The sequence below is a fragment of the Somniosus microcephalus genome, chromosome 5 (genome assembly GCF_052327205.1).
Source record: "Somniosus microcephalus isolate GS21.2 chromosome 5, FLI_Smic_1.0, whole genome shotgun sequence".
Classification (NCBI taxonomy): Eukaryota; Metazoa; Chordata; class Chondrichthyes; order Squaliformes; family Somniosidae; genus Somniosus; species Somniosus microcephalus.
This window is the reverse complement of record NC_140991.1, coordinates 26153928-26174789: the sequence shown is the minus strand read 5'-3', so window position 1 is coordinate 26174789 and position 20862 is coordinate 26153928. Positions and strand designations below refer to the sequence as shown.

Sequence of the window (20862 nt, the reverse complement as noted above, 5' to 3'; positions counted from 1 at the left end):
CTCCAATAGGTTTGTCAAACAGGATTTCCCTTTCATAAATCCATGTTGACTCTGCCCAATTTTACTATTAGTTTCTAAGTGCCCAGTTATTGCATCCTTTATAATAGATTCCAGCATTTTCCCAACTACTGATGTGAGGCTAACAGGTCTGTAGTTTCCCGTTTTCTCTCTCCCTCCTTTCTTAAATAGCGGGGTTACATTTGCTATCCTCCAATCTGCAGGAACCATTCCAGAATCTATAGAATTTTGGAAGATGACAACAAATGCGTCCACTATCCCAATGGCCACCTCTTTCAAAACCCTAGGATGTAGGTTAACCGGTCCTTGGGATTTATCGACTTTTAGTCCCATTAATTTTGCTAGTATTGTTTTTTTACTAATAATAATTTCTTTAAGTTCCTCATTCTCGCCATACCCTTTGGTTTTCTCGTATTTCTGAGAGGTTTTTTGTGTCTTCCTCCTTGAAGACAGAAACAAAGTATTTATTTAATTTCTCTGCCATTTCCTCATTCCCCATTATAAATTCTCCCGTCTCTGACTGTAACGGACCTACATTTACCTTCACCAGTCTTTTCCTTTTCACATACCTATAGAAGCTATTACAATCCGTTTTTATATTTTTCGCTAATTTGTGCTCATATTCCATTTTCCCTTTTTAAAAAATCAATTTCTTGGTCCCCCTTTGCTGATTTCTAAAAAGATCCCAATCCTCAGGCTGACCGCTTTTTCTGGCAACTTTATAAGCTTCCTCCTTTGACTTAATACTAGCTTTAATTTCTTTTGTTAGCCATGGTTAGATCACTTTTCCTTTTGGGTTTTTATGCCCTAGAGGAATATATGTTTGTTGCAAATTATGTATTATTTCCTTGAATGTTAGCCATTGTATGTCCACCTTCATGCCTTTTAGTGTAGTTTCCCAATCTGTATCCAATACCTCTGTAAAACACAGAATCCTATTTACCCTTTGATGGGGTTTTCTTTCCCACCTGGACTGCAGCTTTTGAAAATCTGAGTATCTGTACTCCTGGATTACGCTGTCCCTTTACTTCATTGAGCATCTTACCATTTGTGTTATCACCTGCTAATTTAAACCAGGATAAGGAGGATGTCATTTATAATGCGCCTATACAATGAGTGCGAGCGACTTCCTGTCCAATCCATTTGATACATTAGTACAAGAACAGCACTACTGCAGAACCCATTCCAGCTCACCATAGAGATGTAGAGTGGATTTTAATGGGATTAACTTCATTTACTCCAATATTAAACCAGTAAAAGGATATGAATGTACTAAAATTTTAATAGCTATCCTTCTAACACGGTGAACAGGAGTCAGTAGGTACAACGCAGGTGCGGCACTAAAACGGAAGATGGTCTTCCCTTTGTTGAGTACTACAAATGTCTGAAAGAGATAGACATTGGGGTAAACAAATGATAATGCAATTATCACAGTGCATACAGAATAAAAACCACAGCAGCTTTACAAACTTAACTATCTATCTCATTGTGTGACACAGTGTGACACTGTGTCACATTTTGTGACACTGATATTGTGTGACATTGTGTGACACTGTGTGACATTGTGTGACACTGTGACATTGTGGCACTGTATGATGTTGTGTGACACTGTATGGCATTGTGTGGCACTGTGTGGCAGTATGTGACATTGTGTGACATTGTGAGACAATGTGTGACACTGTGTGATATTGTGTGACACTGTGACATTGTGTGGCACTGTGTCATATTGTGTGACATTGTGCGACAATGTGTGACATTGTGTGATACTGTGTGATATTGTGTGACACTGACACTGTGACATTGTGGCACTGTGTGACATTGTGCGACAATGTGTGACATTGTGTGACACTGTGTGATATTGTGTGACACTGACTGTGTGACACTGTGTGACATTGTGTGACATTGTGGCACTGTGTGACATTGTGACATTGTGTGGCACTGTGTGACATTTTGTGACATTGTGACACTAAGTGACACTGTGTGACATTGTGTGACATTGTGTGACATTATGTGGCACTGTGTGACATTGTGTGACACTGTGTGACATTGTGTGGCACTGTAACACTGTGACATTGTGTGGCACTGTGTGACACTGTGTGGCACTGTGTGGCACTGTGTGACATTGTGTGACATTGTGGCACTGTGTGACATTGTGTGGCACTGTGTGACACTGTGTGATATTGTGTAATATTGTGTGACATTGTGGCACTGTGTGACACTGTGACATTGTGTGGCACTGTGTGACATTTTGTGACATTGTGACACTAAGTGACACTGTGACATTGTGTGACATTGTGGCACTGTGTGACATTGTGGCACTGTGCGGCACTGTGTGGCACTGTGACATTTTGTGACATTGTGACACTAAGTGACACTGTGTGACATTGTGTGGCACTGTGTGACATTGTGTGATATTGTGTAATATTGTGTGACATTGTGGCACTGTGTGACACTGTGACATTGTGTGGCACTGTATGACACTGTGCGACACTGTGTGACATTGTGCGACACTGTGTGACATTGTGCGACACTGTGTGACATTTTGTGACATTGTGACGCTAAGTGACACTGTGACATTGTGTGGTACTGTGTGACATTGTGTGACACTGTGTGACATTGTGTGACACTGTAACACTGTGTGACATTGTGTGGCACTGTGTGACATTGTGTGATATTGTGTGACATTGTGGCACTGTGTGACACTGTGACATTGTGTGGCACTGTATGACACTGTGCGACACTGTGTGACATTGTGTGACACTGTGTGGCACTGTGCGACACTGTGTGGCACTGTGCGACACTGTGCGACACTGTGTGACACTGTGCGGCATTGTGTGACACTGTGCGGCATTGTGTGACACTGTGTGGCATTGTGTGACATTGTGTGACATTGTTTGACACTGTAACACTGTGTGACATTGTGTGGCACTGTGTGACATTGTGTGATATTGTGGCACTGTGTGACACTGTGACATTGTGTGGCACTGTATGACACTGTGCGACACTGTGTGACATTGTGTGACACTGTGTGGCACTGTGCGGCACTGTGTGGCACTGTGCGACACTGTGTGACACTGCGGCATTGTGTGACACTGTGCGGCATTGTGTGACACTGTGTGGCATTGTGTGACATTGTGGCACTGTGTGACATTGTGTGACACTGTGCGGCATTGTGTGACACTGTGCGGCATTGTGTGACACTGTGCGGCATTGTGTGACACTGTGCGGCATTGTGTGACACTGTGCGGCATTGTGTGACACTGTGTGGCATTGCGTGGTATTTTGGCACGGTGTATCATTGTTGTACTGTGTGGCACTCTGTGGCACTGTGTGATACTGTGTGACACTGTGTGGCACTCTATGACATTGTGTGGCACTGTGTAGCATTGTGGCAATGTGTGACACTGTGTGACACTGTGTGACACTGTGTGGCAATGTGTGACACTGTGTGGCACTGTGTGACATTGCGTGGCACTTTGTGGCAGTGTGTGACATTGTGTGACCTTGTGTGACACTGTGTGACATTGCGTGATATTTTGGCACTGTGTGGCATTGTTGTACTGTGTGATAATGTGTGGCACTGTGTAGCACTGTGTGATATTGTGACACTGTGTGGCACTGTGTGACATTGTTGTACTTATATTCAGCCTTCCAGAAAACACAGGAAATCAGATTCATCGTGCGTTTTGTCTCAGTGTCAACAAGTGCATAAGGATTTGAAACCGAAACCAGCTCACCCAGTGCCCACATCAGGTATAACCAGAATTAAAGTAAAAATCTCTCTACTGTGCCCAACAATGTCCAAACTCGAACCCCAAGCAAACACACCCTACCTATCTGTTTCCTACATCACCTTATGTCCTTTCTGAGTTCCAATTTGTGCCATGTTTTGTGGTGTTGGCCTTTGCCGACTAGGACAGTGAAGGTGCCGGCACGGACTCATTTCACATGGCACCTTTGCAGGCAACAGAGAAAGGAGTCCTTCATTCTACCACTCTGAGCAGGGTAGTGATTATTTTACTGGACTTATAATCCAAAGAACGTGAGTTCAAATCCCACCACTGCAGTTTGAAATTTTGAATTCAGTTTAAAAAAAATCTGGAAAATAAAAGCTAGAATCAGTGACCATGAAGCTGATGGATTGTCATAAAAACCCAACTGGTATATTAATGTCCTTTAGGAAACCCATCGTCCTTACCTAGTCCAGCCTGTATGTAACTCCAGTCCCACGCCAACATGGTTGAGTCACAGAGTCGTAGGGGGAGAAATTCGGTATCGCCCCATTTGGGGCGCAATTATCGGCCGGGCGCAAAGTTTCACGCCTGGCGCTAATTATCGCCTCCGACTGCAAACTTGGTTTTTATCACCCCTGGAGGTGATTGGAGCGCTACACACCTGTCTTAAGGCGCTAATGCCGAGGAGCAAGGCGCTACCTCAGACTGCTGGCGAAGCTCATGTGATGTCAGTCAGCAATGGAACACAGACACACTGGCGCCGGCCAGTTCTTAAAGGGGAGGGTCGATCTTGCTCTCCAGCCACACCCTGCTCATTGCAGCCTTGAATCTCAGCCTGGAGAGACCTGTACATCAAATCTGCTGGAAAGAACAATGGAGAGGCCCAGGGAAAGAGCTCAGGGTGCAGCCCCCACCGTCTCTTCTAAACCGATACAAGGAAGGGCAAATCAAAATGAACCTGCAAAGTGCTGCTCAGTACCCAAAACTCCTCAACACAGCGTTGAATCTCTCCAGAAGTCTATCTCTCTCTCTCAGAATGCGTGGTACAAAAATTTCACTGACAAAAAAAGGCAGGAAGCGGTCGCCTTTAAATAGCGCTCCCCCAGTCCATTCCCGACTGCAAAACGCTCCCCTCAACCTGTCGTTGCTAGCGGCAGGCGGTAAGACAGGGGGCGCCACTCAATATCCGGTCCGGGGCGTTGCACTCTCGACTGATGTCACGATCTGCCGGCGCAGGAGATCGTGGCGGTAGTGTTTAGCGCCGCCGCAAAATGTCTAGTTAATTTCGTGAGTGGCGCAAACATCGCCGCGCACGGGAGGCGCAAAGCAACCGAATTTTTCCCCCATAGAGTTATACAGCACAGAAAGAGGCCCTTCGGCCCATCGTGTCCGCGCCAGCCATCAAGCCCTATCTATTCTAATCCCCATTTTCCAGCACTTGGTCCGTAGCCTTGTATGCTATGGCATTTCAAGCGATCATCCAAATGCTTCTTGAATGTTGTGAGGGTTCCTGCCTCTACCACCCTTTCAGGCAGTGAGTTCCAGATTCCAACCACCCTCTGGGTGAAAAAGTTTTTCCTCAAATCCCCTCTAAACCTCCTGCCCCTTACCTTGAAACTATACCCCCTGGTTATTGGCCCCTCTACTAAGGGGAAAAGTTCCTTTCTATCTACCCTATCTATGCCCCTCATAATTTTGTACACCTCAATCAGGTCCCCCCTCAGCCTTCTCTGCTCTAAGGAAAACAACCCCTGTCCAGCCTCTCTTCATAGCTGAAGCGCTCCAGCCCAGGTAACATCCTGGTGAATCTCCTCTGCACCCTCTCCAAAGCAATCACATCCTTCCTATAGTGTGGCAACCAGAACTGCACACAGTACTCCAGCTGTGGCCTAACTAGCGTTTTGCACAGCTCCATCATAACCTCCCTGCTCTTATATTCTATGCCTCGCCTAATGAAGGCAAGTATCCCATATGCCTTTTTAGCCACCTTATCTATCTGTCCTGCTACCTTCTTAAGTTGACACTTAACTGCCCTCTCACGTGGTGTGGGAAGCCACTCAGTTGCTGGGCCACTACCACCTTCTCGGGGCAACTAGGAATGGGCAATAAATGCCAGCCTTGCCGACGACGCCCACATTCCGAGAATGAATTAAAAATAACAAAAGTCCCAGAGGTGAAAAGATAGGGACATATATCCCATTGAATCCAGATCCTAAATCTGTTTTCAGTAAGTGTGCCTTATTCTGTAGGTGGTGGAAGGAACGAGAGTGTAGCAAGTGGTATAAGGCCCTTGTGTCACATGATATTGATTGTTGTTTCAGGCAAATGTGGAACTGTAACTCCAGCGGTTCAGAGGGCAGGTAGATAAACCACGGTATCTTTTTCCTTTGCACCCTTTGGAAGGGGCCAACCTGTCGCAGCACAGGACTTTGCAAGATCTCACAAAAGTGCCGCAGTCTGTTCCTTAGCACCTTGTGTATGAACAGAGTGAGGGCACTGAAGCACTTTGAAATGCTTTGCAGCGCGACGACCCTCCTGCCCATTCGCTCTGAAAGGGAAGGGGAGACTGATCTTTCCAACCTGCAGCTGAAAAGTGTCGGGACGTGTGGGCCAGATTGTCATCCGGGAACCAGACCTGCCTCACCCTTCAACGAGTGATATCCAAACACTGATCTCCAGAGGCACAGGAAACCTGGGCATCTGAGCTAGCCGCACCCTCTCATTAATTGCAATTCATTTGCTAATATTTCAAATGCAATGAATGGAATATAATTTCCTGTATTACAACAGTGACAACACTTCAAAAAGTACTTTGTTGGCTGTAAAGTGCTTTGGGACGTCCGGTGGTGGTGAAGGGTGCGATATAATTGCAAGTCTTTCTTTCTTTGCTTTAATGGCATGTTAGCTTTTACTCTTGTTTCTATAAAGGGGAGGGGGGGGGGGTTCACGAGCAAACAACCAGCATCTGCACCACTTGCACGTGCACCCTGCAGCTTACACTGACCACGATGCGAGACCACCTTGCCTAGGCTAACGCCTGGGTTCACTGACAGAACTGGAGCCAATTCGAGGCATGCGGGCCATGGCATTCCATCTCCAGCGTGGACTGTGAGGGCTGCAGATTCTAAAGTAGAAGGCCAAAATCAGAAGCGACGCTGGCTGGGAAGCCACGGATGTTGTCTACAGTGTCACCCGGTCATTATTTTAAACTTTGGCAAGTGGCGTCTTTTCTTTTTGTTGCAGCCCCGGTGTTGGAAGCGGGGAACAAAGAGCTAATTGAAAGCAGCAGTGATCTCATTGGACTTTGATGGAACGCAGCACTGTGATTAAATCTAATACTTATCAGCCTTCGAGTAAACAGCAAAGTGCGGAGGTACTTGTCAACGTCAAAATATTTAACAAAACACAAATCCACCGTATAAAGCTGGGGGCGGGGGGGGCATGAAAGCGGGTATGGCAACGTGTCATTTTCAAAGGCATCAAAACAGCCGCAAAGAGTATTGAACGACTGCTCACAGTTTGCTGGGCAGATGGGTTGGTTGGTTATTATTAAGACTCTTTGCAAAAGAAGTCATTGAGCAGCTCATTTGCTATCTAGTCTTGCTGGCAGGATCCAAAATTTCCGATGTCCCACGGGGCTGGAGCGCCGACGTCAGGTTCTGGGAAACAGAAAAGAACGAGGAACGTCCGAGTTCTATGGCTGGGTTCTCGGAACAAGTGTTTTTTTAAAAAATTTTTGGTTATGTAAAGTTCAAGCGGTGATTGCCATTCTCTGTGAGGCACTTTGGGTGCAACAATCAGTCCTGTGCTCAATTCTGCCGATTCTAAATGAGTTAGTCCCACCAGATGTCATCTGATCTACTGCACTTACGTTTTCTTTCTTACCTAATCTCTCCTGCCTTCCATCCTATCACAGACCTTCCCTTTTGTTCTTTCCTCCCCTCCCCCCTCTCCCTGCCCCTGCACTTGCTTAAAAAACCTGCTCCATCGCCAACATTTTCCGGTTCTGACGAAGGGTCATCGATCCTGAAACGTTAACTCTGTTTCTCTCTCCACAGATGTTGCCTGACCTGCTGAGTGTTTCCAGCATTTTCGGTTTTAATTTCTTACGTTTTTCTTTGCTCTGTTGAAAACACGGCAATTTATTTTAGCAAACAGCCAGCACGCGTAGGGACACTGGGAGAGAAAACAGTCATCTTAAGACAGTTCCATGGACCATTAAGTGAAGGTGGTCACCCACTGCACTCCCATATCAGGAGGAACATGGGTCTGTTCCAAACGAGCGTGCGTTACACATACGCTCAGCTCCACGTGTATGTTTGACAAGAACAATGCACGGCTGTGAGAATGGCTGCCAACCAACCGCCCCCCCCCCCCGCCCCCAGGATTGCCCCTGGAGTCTCCAGAAATTGAAGATTCATCTCCAGGACATCGCTGCGAGCAACCCCCAGGAGGAAATTCCTAGGGGCATTAAAAAAAAGGTGCTTTTATTTCATTTTCTCCGAATACTTTTTGTTTGTTGGTTCTAGAAATATAGGAGTTGGGAGAAAAAAAAAAGGCTGTTTGACATGAAGTATTGAGTCATGAAGAGTCTGTTCACTTTCCAGTTTGGCGTGAGAATGCGGCGGGCTGCGAGGATGGACGTGTTTGGGCGCCCAACAGCGGAAGCATGGGGGCGGGGCAGCGGGAGGCAGGACATGAGGTCATGAAAGCTCCAGAAATGCATCCAACCAGAGTTTGGTAACCCTAGCAATGGATCAAGGAAACCTTGAGCTCTTCCCCGGTTCCCAGCAGACAGCCACACGCTGCCGACTCTCCTTCAGTTTAATTTAACTTAAATGTAGCAAAGTGACCTCCGAGTTCTGGATCACACCTGGAATGGTTCCTCACCACCCTCCTTCCCCACCCCCACCCCCAACAAAAACATAAATACCAAAGAGAACAGTCGTGGGATTTGGACTAAAATGGCAGCCACGTTAGACAGAATAATTTGGATGGTAAAAGTGCAGATCATTGTTACCCTGCTCCGGTGTGAGAGGTGGCCATTACCAAACCACGTCTGTATAATCACGTCACGCTTTGGCTATGTCCACAGTAGTTTCCCAAAAATCAGCTTAATGAAGGAAACACTTATTCGGTTCCATTTATCAGAATATTTGACCTTTTTAGATCTGATTTGTGCAGGTTATTTAACTATTTAAAAAAAAAATAAGTAGGTACAGCTTTTTATGGCTGCATATCGTGACACCACTATCCCCAGCCAGAATGGAGATGATTGGGTAATTCCCCCGTCAATCAGGCCTGGAGACCGCACTGCTGGAAGAGACTGCGATTGATTTTACGCACATAATTTTGTACAATGTAACTATGCTCCACTCACTGCATTTTGCTGCAGAAATAATCCTGCTTTTACCGGGAGACTTTGCTGTAGTTTTGGTCATGAGTTCTGTTTGCTGTAGTTCGTAGAGACTCTGTTTAAATAGACTCTGTTTGCTGTTTGCAGGGTAAATAGAGTCTGCTGTAAAATAGACTCTGTTTGCTGTAAGTCCCGCCTTGCCTCCAACTCACTGGCTTACACAGTGGTGTCAATACTCACTGTGGCTTCTTGTGTTTTGACTTTTGCCTACCTTCTTGTTGCTGTAGAAGGAGTCAAGGTCCTCCAAAGGCTCTCCGATGAGCTGTGATGGGACATCGCCATAGATGAGTGGCAGCTGTTTGCCTGCTTCCAGGTCCACATGAGGGCTGGGTTTTTCCTCCTCACTCTCCTCTTTGCGATCTTTCCTGGCGCTACTTGCCTGTTCCTCAGCGATCCGCCTCTCAATAGCAGCCAGGGATTCGCGAGTGAACCGACGCAAGCAGTGGGGACCTGACGGTACGAGCAGGAGTGCCATCTTTTCATCCTGCACCTTCTTGACTAGTTTTTACTCCCCAGTAATGGAAATGATTAGCTGTAAAAAAAAAGAGAATAAGATCAGTAAACACATACCACAATATAATGGGAACATACAAAAGTCCAGATCGAAAATGAGCCCATTCCATCCATCAAGACCACAGTCCATGATTATTCTATCATGGGCTCCCTCCCATATCACCTGTTGATTCACTATGTTAAGGAGCGTGAAGCTCCTTCCCTTAATTTTCCCTGTAAAAAAAAATCAAGCAGTGCTGATAATGTCTCTTTAACCATCTCCAATAGATAATGATCCAACTCCAAAAGATGCCAATTGACCCTGAATCAACTCCCTTCTCTGAGAGACTGTTCCATTTTTTATTCACTGACTTTGGTCAACGCTTTTAACTTCTGTACTTCTGTCCACATTGCCAGTTGTCCAAGTTAAACAGCTTGTTCACTTCAACACTATGTATACCTTTCATTATTTTAAAGACTCACTACATATGGGTATGATCTTGTGGCCATTACAGAAACATGGCTGCAGGGTGACAATGCCTGGGAATTAAACATACCAGGTTATTTAACGATCAGGAAGGACAGGCAGGAAGGAAGGGGAGGTGGGGTGGCTATGTTAATGAAGGAAGGAATCACTGTAATACAGAGAAATGATATTGGGTCAAAAGATCAGGACAATGAAACAGTTTGGGTGGAGGTAAGGAATAATAAGGGGAAAAAAACACTAGTGGGCGTAGTCTATAGGCCTCCGAACTGTGGCAACTCTGTTGGACGGAGTATCAATCAGGAAATAGTTGAGGCTTGTAATAAGGGAACATCTATAATTATGGGGGATTTTAACTATCATATTAATTGGACAAATCAAATTGGGCAGGGCTGCCTTGAGGATGAGTTCATTGAGTGTATTAGGGATGGGTTTCTTGAGCAGTATGTAACTGAACCGACCAGGGGGCAGGCAACCTTAGATCTGGTCCTGTGTAACGAGGCAGGATTAATTAAAAATGTCCTAGTAAAGGATCCCCTTGGAATGAGTGACCATAACATGGTTGAATTCCATATTCAATTAGAGGGTGAGAAGGTTGGATCTCAAACAAGCGTGCTAAGCTTGAATAAAGGAGACTATGAAGGTATGAGAGCGGAATTGAGTAGAGTGGACTGGGAAAATAGATTAAAGGGTAAGACGATACATGATCAGTGGTGTACATTTAAGGAGTTATTTTACAACTTCCAAAAAGTATATATTCCACTGAGAAGAAAAGGGTGTAAAAGAAAAGACAGCCATCCGTGGCTAAGTAAAGAAATTAAGGATAGTATTCAACTAAAAACAAGGGCATATAAGGTAGCCAAATCTAGTGGGAGGATAGAGGATTGGGAAAACTTTAAAAGACAGCAAAAAATAACAAAAAGATTGATTAAGAAAGGGAAGATAGATTATGAAAGTAAATTAGCAAAAAATATAAAAACAGATAGTAAGAGTTTTTATAGTTATATAAAAAGAAAAAGGGTGGCTAAAGTAAATGTTGGTCCCTTAGAGGATGAGACCGAGAAATTAATGGTGGGAAATATGGAGATGGCAAAAACACTGAATGAATATTTTACATCAGTCTTTACAGTAGAAGACACTAAGAATATCCCAACACTGGACAAACAGGGGGCTAAAGGGGGGGAGGAGCTAAACACGATCAAAATCACTAAGGAAGTGGTACTCGGTAAAATAATGGGACTCAAGGCGGATAAATCACCTGGACCTGATGGCTTACATCCTAGGGTCTTGAGGGAAGTGGCGGTAGGGATTGTGGATGCATTGGTAATAATTTTCCAAAACTCCCTTGCCTCGGCAATGGTCCCGGCAGACTGGAAAACTGCTAATGTAACACCCTTATTTAAAAAGGGCAGTAGACAGAAGGCTGGAAACTATAGACCGGTTACCCTAACATCTGTGGTAGGTAAAATTTTGGAGTCCATTATTAAGGAGACAGTAACAGGACATTTGGATAATCATAATTTAATAGGACAAAGTCAGCATGGTTTTATGAAGGGGAAGTCATGTTTGACAAATTTGCTGGAGTTCTTTGAGGAAGTAACATATAGGGTGGATAAAGGGGAACCAGTGGACGTAGTGTATTTAGACTTCCAAAAGGCAGTTGACAAGGTGCCACACAAAAGATTATTGCTTAAGATAAAAAATCACGGGATTGGGGGTAATATTCTGGCATGGATAGAGGATTGGCTATCTAACAGAAGGCAGAGAGTTGGGATAAATGGTTCATTCTCAGACTGGCAATCAGTAACTAGTGGTGTTCCGCAGGGGTCAGTGCTGGGTCCCCAACTCTTTACAATCTATATTAACGATTTGGAGGAGGGGACCGAGTGTAACATATCAAAGTTTGCCGATGATACTAAGATGGGGGGGAATGTAGTGAGTGAGGAGGACATAAAAAACCTTCAAGGGGACATAGACAGGCTAAGTAAGTGGGCAGAGATTTGGCAGATGGAATGCAATACTGGAAAGTGTGAGGTTATGCACTTTGGCAGGAAAAATCGTAGAACAAGTTATTATCTTAATGACAAGAAACTGGAAAGTACTGAAGTACAAAGGGATCTGGGGGTCCTGGTGCACGAAACTCAAAAGGTTAGTATGCAGGTGCAGCAAGTGATTAAGAAAGCCAATGGAATGTTGGCTTTCATTGCTAGGGGGATAGAATATAAAAATAGGGAGGTATTGCTTCAGTTGTACAAGGTATTGGTGAGACCGCACCTGGAATACTGCGTACAGTTTTGGTGTCCATACTTAAGAAAGGACATACTTGCTCTCGAGTCAGTACAAAGAAGGTTCACTCGGTTAATCCCGGGGATGAGGGGATGGACATATGAGGAGAGGTTGAGTAGATTGGGACTCTACTCATTGGAGTTCAGAAGAATGAGAGGCGATCTTATTGAAACATATAAGATTGTGAAGGGGTTGGATCGGGTGGATGCGGGGAGGATGTTCCCGATGATGGGTGAAACTAGAACTAGGGGGCATAGTCTTAGAATAAGGGGCTGCTCTTTCAAAACTGAGATGAGGAGGAACTACTTCACTCAGAGGGTGGTAGGTCCATGGAATATGCTGCCCCAAAAAACTGTAGAAGCTCCATCATTACATAAATTTAAAACAGAAATAGACAGTTTCCTAGAAGTAAAGGGAATTAAGGGTTACGGGGAGCGGGCAGGAATTTGGACATGTCTAGGTTCGGATAGGTCATGGCCCTGTGGGTAGCGGAGCGGGCCCAGGGGCCGTGTAGCCTGATCCTGCTCCTATTTCGTGTGTCTAATTCTGTTAGATTCAGGAGATGGTTCTGTGATAGTAGATTGGCGGTTAGGATCAGATCAGCCATGATCTTATTGAATGGCGGAGCAGGCTCGAGGGGCCGATTGGCCTACTCCTGCTCCTATTTCTTATGTTCTTATGTTCTTATTTAGGGGGTGATTTTGTGACTGGGGGTGCGTTGGAGGCGGGACTGCTGCTTGTCGGGTCGATGTCCTGCCTCCATCGATTTCTGGCCAACCCACGCTATTTTCCCTTGATTGACCTTGTTAAGCCCGCCCAGCGGGCTTAGCAGGCCAATCAAGGGAAAGCCGGTTGCAGAGCACCTCAACGTAGGACGTTTCGTCTGTCAAAAAGTTTTGACAGATGAATTGTCAGCGTTTGACAGCTCTGTGAAGCTGTCAAACAGTGACATTCTCTGCAGTTTGACGAGGTCTTGAATACAAGACCCCATCAACCTTCTTTCTTAAAACAGAATTGAGATGGTTGTTGCACCTGTGAATGCAACGGCCACCTGTCAATCCCAACACGCAGGTGTGAGACTCTCCGCATACAAACCGACTGAAGCTTGCAGGAAGGAACAAAGGTAAGTACACTTTTAAAAACACTTTGCACTTACCTCAGATACTCACCTCTCCACTCTTGCACCCATCACTTACCTTCACACCACACTTTTGCACCCTCCCACCCCGACCCCCGCAGACCCACTACTCGCCTCGCTGAGCTGGCGGGTTTTGGAGCCTTCGGGAAGCCCGCACTTGTGAGGGCAAAAAGGGGATAATCCTATTTTCTGCCTGTTAATTACTTGTTAACAGGCAGTAAATAGGCTTTAATCCCTTCCCGCCTCAAGGAGACGGGACCCGGCACGTGACGGCTACCCGCCTCCCGGAAGATGGCAAGGTGCCCAACCCGCCCCCAAATTCTGCCATTTTCCCGGCAGTCCCACCTCCATACCCGCCTCCCCAGGGCTGGCAGGATCGCCCCCTTAGTTTCCCCTCAGTCTTCTTTCCTCAACAGGAAATACCATGAGTCGAAAAGGAGAATGCCACAAGTCTTTTTAAAGCATCTTGTATAACGTGCGTATAATGTCCTTGTGGTGCAAATGGGGCACGCCATTTTCAGCTCTTCAACCTCCCCAAACAAATAAAAGTGGCCTGACAAACACTTATTCCTGAACACAGTAACCTTTCCAACCGCAACTTGCATCTACAGAACATCCAGCATTTAGAAGAACATCTCATAAAGCTTTACAAAGGGGCGAGGAGGAGAACATGCAGCAGATGGGAAGGATTATGAAGGGACGTAAAGAGATAAGAACGGTGAACATGGCTTTTAGCCGGATTTTGAAAGAAGGCGGGGGGGGCGAGGTAGCAAGGCAAAGTGGTTTTAGGGGATGCTTTCAAAGATGTAGTGGCTGAAAGGTTGTCCTCCAATGGTGCACTGGAGAGAGTGAGGGGCGAGCAGTAATATGGAGTCAGAGATGAGGAGAACCTGGCTGAAGAAGAACAGCTAGAGAAGACTCCTCAGAAAAGATAGAGTAAAAAGGAAAAAAAAAAGACTTGTATTTATAAGGCACTTTTCACAACCTCAGGACATCCAATTAAATACTTTTGAAGTGTAGTCACTATTTTAATGTAGGAAACGCGGCAGCCAATTTGCGTACAGCAAGATCCCACAAACAGCAATGTGATAATCTGGGGGTTTTTTTAGGTGATGGTTGAGGGATGAATATTGGCCGGGACACCAGGGAGAAACCCCCGCCCCACTCTTCTTTGAAATAGTGCCGTGGGATCTTTTATAACTCATTGAGAGGGCAGATCTTGGTTTAGCAGTCTCATCCAAAAGACGACACCACCAACAGTGCAGTACTCCCTCAATACTGCACCGGGAGAATTGGCCCAGATTGCACGCTCAAGTCCCGGGAGTGGGACCCAAACCCACAACCTTCTGACTGAAAGGCAAGAGTGCTACCAACTGAACCACGGCTGGCACACAAGTACGTTCGTGGAGGAAATCAGCTCCGTCACATTGGCCTGCTGAGGCCATTGGGAAACACACAGTCCAAACAATAACATTTTCTTTTTAAATGAACAGAAATATGAAAAAGAAACAAAATGATTGAGTTCATTGTAATCCTTTGTAATGGAATAATTTTTTAAAGGGACTCTGAGTGGAGAAACCAGTTAGTTAGTTAGTTAGTTAGTTAGAATATGGCTTTTACAGACAAGTATAGACATAGACAGAGAAGATAGGAGCTGGAGTAGGCAATTTGGCCCCTCGAGCCTATTCCACCATTTAATGACATCATGGCTGATCATCCCAATTCAGTACCCTGTCCCTGCTTTCTCCCCCTATCCCTTGATCGCTTTAGCCTTAAGAAATATATCTAACTGCCTCTTGAATATATTTATTAAGTTGGCTTCAACTGCCTTCTGTGGTAGAGAATTCCACAGGTTCACCACTCTCTGGGTGAAGAAATTCCTCCTCATCTCAGTCCTAAATGGCTTACCCCTTATCCTTAGATTGTGACCACTGGTTCTGGACTCCCCCGCCATCGGGAACATCCTTCCTGCATCTAGCCTGTCTAGTCCTGTTAGAATTTTATAAGTTTCAATGAGATCCCCTCTCATTCTTCTAAACTCTAGCGAATATAAGCCTAATCGACTCAATCTCTCTTCATACCTCATCTGGTGAATCTTCGCTGCAATTCCTCCATGGCAAGAACATCCTTCCTCAGATAAGGTGACCAAAACTGCACACAATACTCAAGGTGTGGTCTCACCAAGGCCCTGTACAACTGCAGCAAGACATCCTTGCTCCTGTACTCGAATCCTCTCGATATGAAGGCCAACATACCATTTCCTTCTTAACCGCCTGCTGCACCTGCATGCTTACCTTCAGCGACTGGTGCACAAGAACACCCAGGTCTCGTTGCACTTCCCCTTTTCCCAATCTATTGCCGTTCAGATAATAATCTGTCTTCCTGTTTTTGACACCATAAAGGATAACCTCGCATTTATCCACATACTGCATCTGCCATGCATCTGCCCAATCACCCAACCTGTCCAAATCATACTGGAGTTTCTCGGCATCCTCCTCACAGCACACACGCCCACCCAGCTTTGTGTCATCTGCAAACTTGGAGATATTACATCTAGTTCCCTCGTCTAGATCATTAATATATATAGTGAATAGCTGGGGTCCTGGCACCGATCCCTGCGGTACCCCACTAGCCACTGCCTGCCACTCAGAAAAAGACCCGTTTATTCCAACTCTTTGCTTCCTGTCTGCCAACCAGTTCTCTATCCAAGTCAGTACCTTACCCTCAATCCCATGTGCTTTAACTTTGTACGACAATCTCTTAAGCAGGACCTTATCGAAAGCCTTCTGAAAGTCCAAATACACCACATCCGCTGGTTCTCCCTACCTATTCTGCCAGTTACATCCTCAAAAAATTCCAGTAGATTAGTCAAGCATGATTTACCGTTTGTAAATCCATGTTGACTTTGTCCGATCCTGTCACTGTTTTCCAAGTGCTCTGCTATTACATCTTTTATAATGGGCTCTAGCATTTTCCCCACTACCGATGTCAGGCATACCGGACTATAATTCCCCGTTTTCTCTCTACCGCCTTTTTTGAATAGTGGGGTTACATTAGCTACCCTCCAATCCATGGGAACTGTTCCAGAGTCTATAGAATTTTGGAAGATGACCAGCAATGCATCTACTATTTCTAGGGCCACTTCCTTAAGTACCCTAGGATGTAGATTATCAGGCCCTGGGGATTTATCGGCCTTCAATCCCATCAATTTCCCTACAAATACTGATTTCATTCAATTCCTCCCTCTCATTAGACCCTAATCTCTGGAAGGTTATTTGTGTCCTCCTTTGTGAAGACAGAACCAAAGTATGTATTTAATTGGTCTGCCATTTCTTTGTTCCCCATTATAATACGTGACTAGCTAACTTCCTGTTAAATGAGACGTTAAACTGGCTCCTTCAGAGGAGCAGTAGAATGAACAGATTGCCATTTAGAAAGCGGAGAGGAATCTACAGCAGGGATTCCCAGAACAGCAGACAGTTTACCAGTGTTTCAAAGTGCAAACAGATTGGGCTCCACAGATACAAGCAGGAGATGGGGCATTGTGGCAAATCACATTGCAGATTCTACACACTGTGCCTCCAAATAGCACAACGTGAGATATTGCCAGCTACCTCTCTCGGACAGTTAGTCCTCCATCTCGGCCAGGCTACCACAGTGGAGTGGTGGGGGGGTGGCGGGGGCGGGTGGTTTGGCAGTAACCGGGCAATTCCCCACAGTTAGGAGAATAGGTGAGGGGGCGGGGGGACATTGCACCCTCCTCTACCCCCCCAAACTCTCCAGCTTACTCTCTCTAACCTCTCAGTATCCGGGTGTAGAATGGATTCAGTAGCGGCTTGAAAATAGGTCAACTCCCCAGCCATTTCGAGTGGGGGTGATTTCTACGTCTGTTGCCTACTGTGCTCACCTGCAACGTAACTCAGTAAAAAAGTGGGAGATTGCCATAATGCCAAGGTCGCTGCAGGATCGGCCTGGCACGTTCAACGGCAGTAGCAGCCGACAGTTGCTAGTGAGGAAGAAAGCTGTAAACTGCAGGAAGATATCAGTAAATTGGTCAGGTGGGCAGAACAGTAGCAACTGAAATTCAATCCGGAGAAGTGTGAGGTAATGCATTTGGGGAGGGCTAACAAGGCAAAGGAATACACAATAAATGGTAGGACACTGAGAAGTGCAGAGGATCAGAGGGACCTTGGAGTGCATGTCCACAGATCTCTGAAGGTAGCAGGACAGGTAGATAAGGTGGTTAAAGAAGGCGTACGGGATACTTGCCTTTATTAGCCGAGGCATAGAATATAAGAGCAGGGAGGTTACGCTTGAACTGTATAAAACACTAGTTAGACCACAGCTAGAATACTGCGTGCAGTTCTGGTCACCACATTACAGGAAGGATGTGATTGCACTAGAGAGGGTACAGAGGAGATTTACGAGGATGTTGCCTGGGCTGGGGAATTTTAGCTTGGAGGAAAGATTGGAGAGGCTGGGGTTGTTTTCTTTGGAACAGAGGAGGCTGAGGGGAGACCTAATTGAGGTGTATAAAATTATGAGGGGCCTAGATAGAGTAGATAGGAAGGACCTATTTCCCTTAGCAGAGGGGTCAATAACCAGGGGCCATAGATTTAAATTAATTGGTAGAAGGATTAGCGGGGAGTTGAGGAGAACTTTTTTCACCCAGAGGGAGTCTGGAACTCACTGCCTGAAAGGGTGGTGGAGGCAAAAACACTCATCAGATTGAAAAAGTACTTGGATATGCAACTTAAGTGACGTAACCTACAAGGAAACGGACCAAGTGCTGGAAAGTTGGATTAGGCTGGATAGCTCATTTTTGTCCGGCATGGACATGATGGGCTGAATGGCCTCCTTCTGTGCCGTATACTTCTATGATGAAACGTGGTCTCCACCTCCTTGGTGAGGACGCTGACCTGGGGGTTGGCACATTGGGAGTGGCAGAAAAGGGGGCAAACCAGGTCACAAGTCACCTCCACTTCGTCAGCAATGAAATGTGGAGTCGGGTGTCGAGCCTGCTCCGTCGTTTGCCTGCAGACTCCTGCCGGCACATTAGGGAGGCAGTAAATTCATCGGCGCTCGTTCTCGGGCCCAGGGCTCAACAGGCAGCTCACGCGTTTGAGGCGCGCGAAAGTCGGACCACTTGCCTCGGTGGCAGTGGCCCGAAGGTAAGTCCCAGGAGGAGGGTTGGAGCTCGACGTCTGCCCTGCTCCTCGTGTTGTGAAAGGACCTAGAACAGGCCACTGGCCTCCTTACTCATTTAAGGGACTCTGTTTTAGGCAGCTGCCAGGGACGCCTGAAAAATGGTCCAACCCAATTTTATATTTTTCAAACTTTGGGGTTGGCTTGATGGTCTAAAATGGCCTTTCAGGGCCTGTACTGTTCTGTGTTCCTTAAAGGAACAAACATTTGCCACAACAATTACACATGGAAGTGCAATCAGCCATTTGTTGCTGGGTAATGGCCTTTATGAAGCACTTATTTGAAGATTTGCTCTATTCCAATGTGCTCCTGATCAGCCTTGCACATTCCACCCTCTGTAAACGTGAGCTCATCCAAAACTCTGCTGCCCGTGTCCTAACTCGCACCAAGTCCCGTTCACCCATCACCCCTGTGCTCGCTGACCCACATTGGCTCCCGATCTGACAGAGACTCATTTTAAAATTCTCATCCTTGTTTTTAAATCCCTCCTTGGCCTCGCACCCTCCCCCCGCCGCCCACCCCCATCTCTGTAACCTCCTCCAACCCCAAAATCTGACACTGAGCCACATAAGGAGGTATTAGCGCAGGTGACCAAAAGCTTGATCAATGAGGTAGGTTTTAAGGAGTGTCTGAAAGGAGGAAGGAGAGGTAGAGAGGCAGAAAGGGGGAGAGGTTTAGGGAGGGAATTCCGGAGCTTAGGGCCTAGGCAGCGGAAGGCACGGCCACCAATGGTGGAGCGATGAAAATCGGGGATGCTCAAGAGGCCAGAATTAGAGGAGCGCAGAGGTCTCGGAGGGCTGTAGGGCTGGAGGAGATTACAAAGTTAGGGAGGGGGGGAGGCCATGGAGGGATTAATACACTTAACAGTGGTGAAAAAAGTCATTATAAAGTTTATTTCACCATCCATTAAAAGTCACATACAAGTTTTCACAATAGCTACACTATTGAGGGCAATAAAGCAGCCCAGAATGCACTTGCGATGTAATGGAAAACCCACCCCACAACTCTTCCTGTGCACTGTGCGCAATGCACTGAGAAAACCACAAAGGTATTTAAATGAGTGCGGTCAGCTCGTTCGGGCTCTGGCACAGAGAGTGCATTATTGATCCCACTGAGGGCCAGTCTAGTACCCTTCTTCACCCACTCCTTCCCAGCTCTTGCACAAAACCTACAGCACACGCTTTCGCTTCTCACACGCCTTTACAAAGTGCACTGCCCGTCGAAACCACATTTTGGGGAATAGCCAACAATCTCTCTCTCAAGTTTGACTTTCTTCAGGACCTAACTCCTCTCAGAACACAGCTATTTAAAGTGTGTATTTATAAACACGAGGGCAAGCAAACTTGAAGCTCACGAGATGCATGGCACGCAAAGCGGATCAGGCCAGGGTTTGCCTTTACAAGAATTTTTGTCGATTGAAAGAATCCCAACCACAGCACGTTGAGCCCAAGTTAAAAATATCGCCGTGTGGGTTTTTTGGAAGAGGTTGGAGAAAAGCCAGCTTCCAATTGATGTAGACAAGTTCCGCTTTGAACCTGTTCATTAGTACATATTAGGGACCAGGCCCTATCATAGTGTGGCTATTCTGCAGCGAGCAGCTCACCTCCCGACACCTACAGCATCCACTCCCTCCGCCACCGGCGCAGTGTGGCTGCAGTGACAGTGTGATGAAATATTCCATTCATCACTGCCTGTGACTGTGGTTGGTTTCAGGTTCCCCCTTACCATTGTATTGCCTGTGACTGTGGTTGGTTTCAGGTTTCTCCTATTGTATATTGGAATGTATGGAATGTGTTGTGTGTAGGGCTCCGCCCATACTTGGCCTCTATGTAAGCCAGCTCAGTCTGGCCTCATATATCCAGTACTGCAGAGCTCCAGATGGAAGATACCTCTCTCCACTGCGTGTTATCTTCTAAGTTAATAAAAGCCTTGTTTTGTTTCGTTAACATCGAGTCTCGGAATTATTGAGGCACATCAATTTTATTAACTTATTTTTCAACACAATGGATCAACTCCTGAAACCCGAACGTTTGGATTTGGATCAGCATGCTCCGGACGCATCAGCACGCTTCGGACACTGGTTTATGTG

The 20862-nt window shown here is 46.0% G+C and overlaps 1 protein-coding gene across 1 annotated transcript in view; it reads right to left on the bottom strand.

Moving 5' to 3' along the window:
* scn5lab (sodium channel, voltage gated, type V-like, alpha b) overlaps positions 1-20862 on the bottom strand; it is a 524522-nt gene that overhangs the window by 401328 nt on the left and 102332 nt on the right. The window contains exons 2-3 of the mRNA XM_085987471.1: positions 9380-9700; positions 1284-1402 (exon numbers count right to left, since the gene is read on the bottom strand). Of these exons, the coding sequence (XP_085843597.1) occupies positions 1284-1402; positions 9380-9643 (383 nt within the window). The 5' untranslated portion in view covers positions 9644-9700. The remainder of the gene's footprint in view (positions 1-1283; positions 1403-9379; positions 9701-20862) is intronic.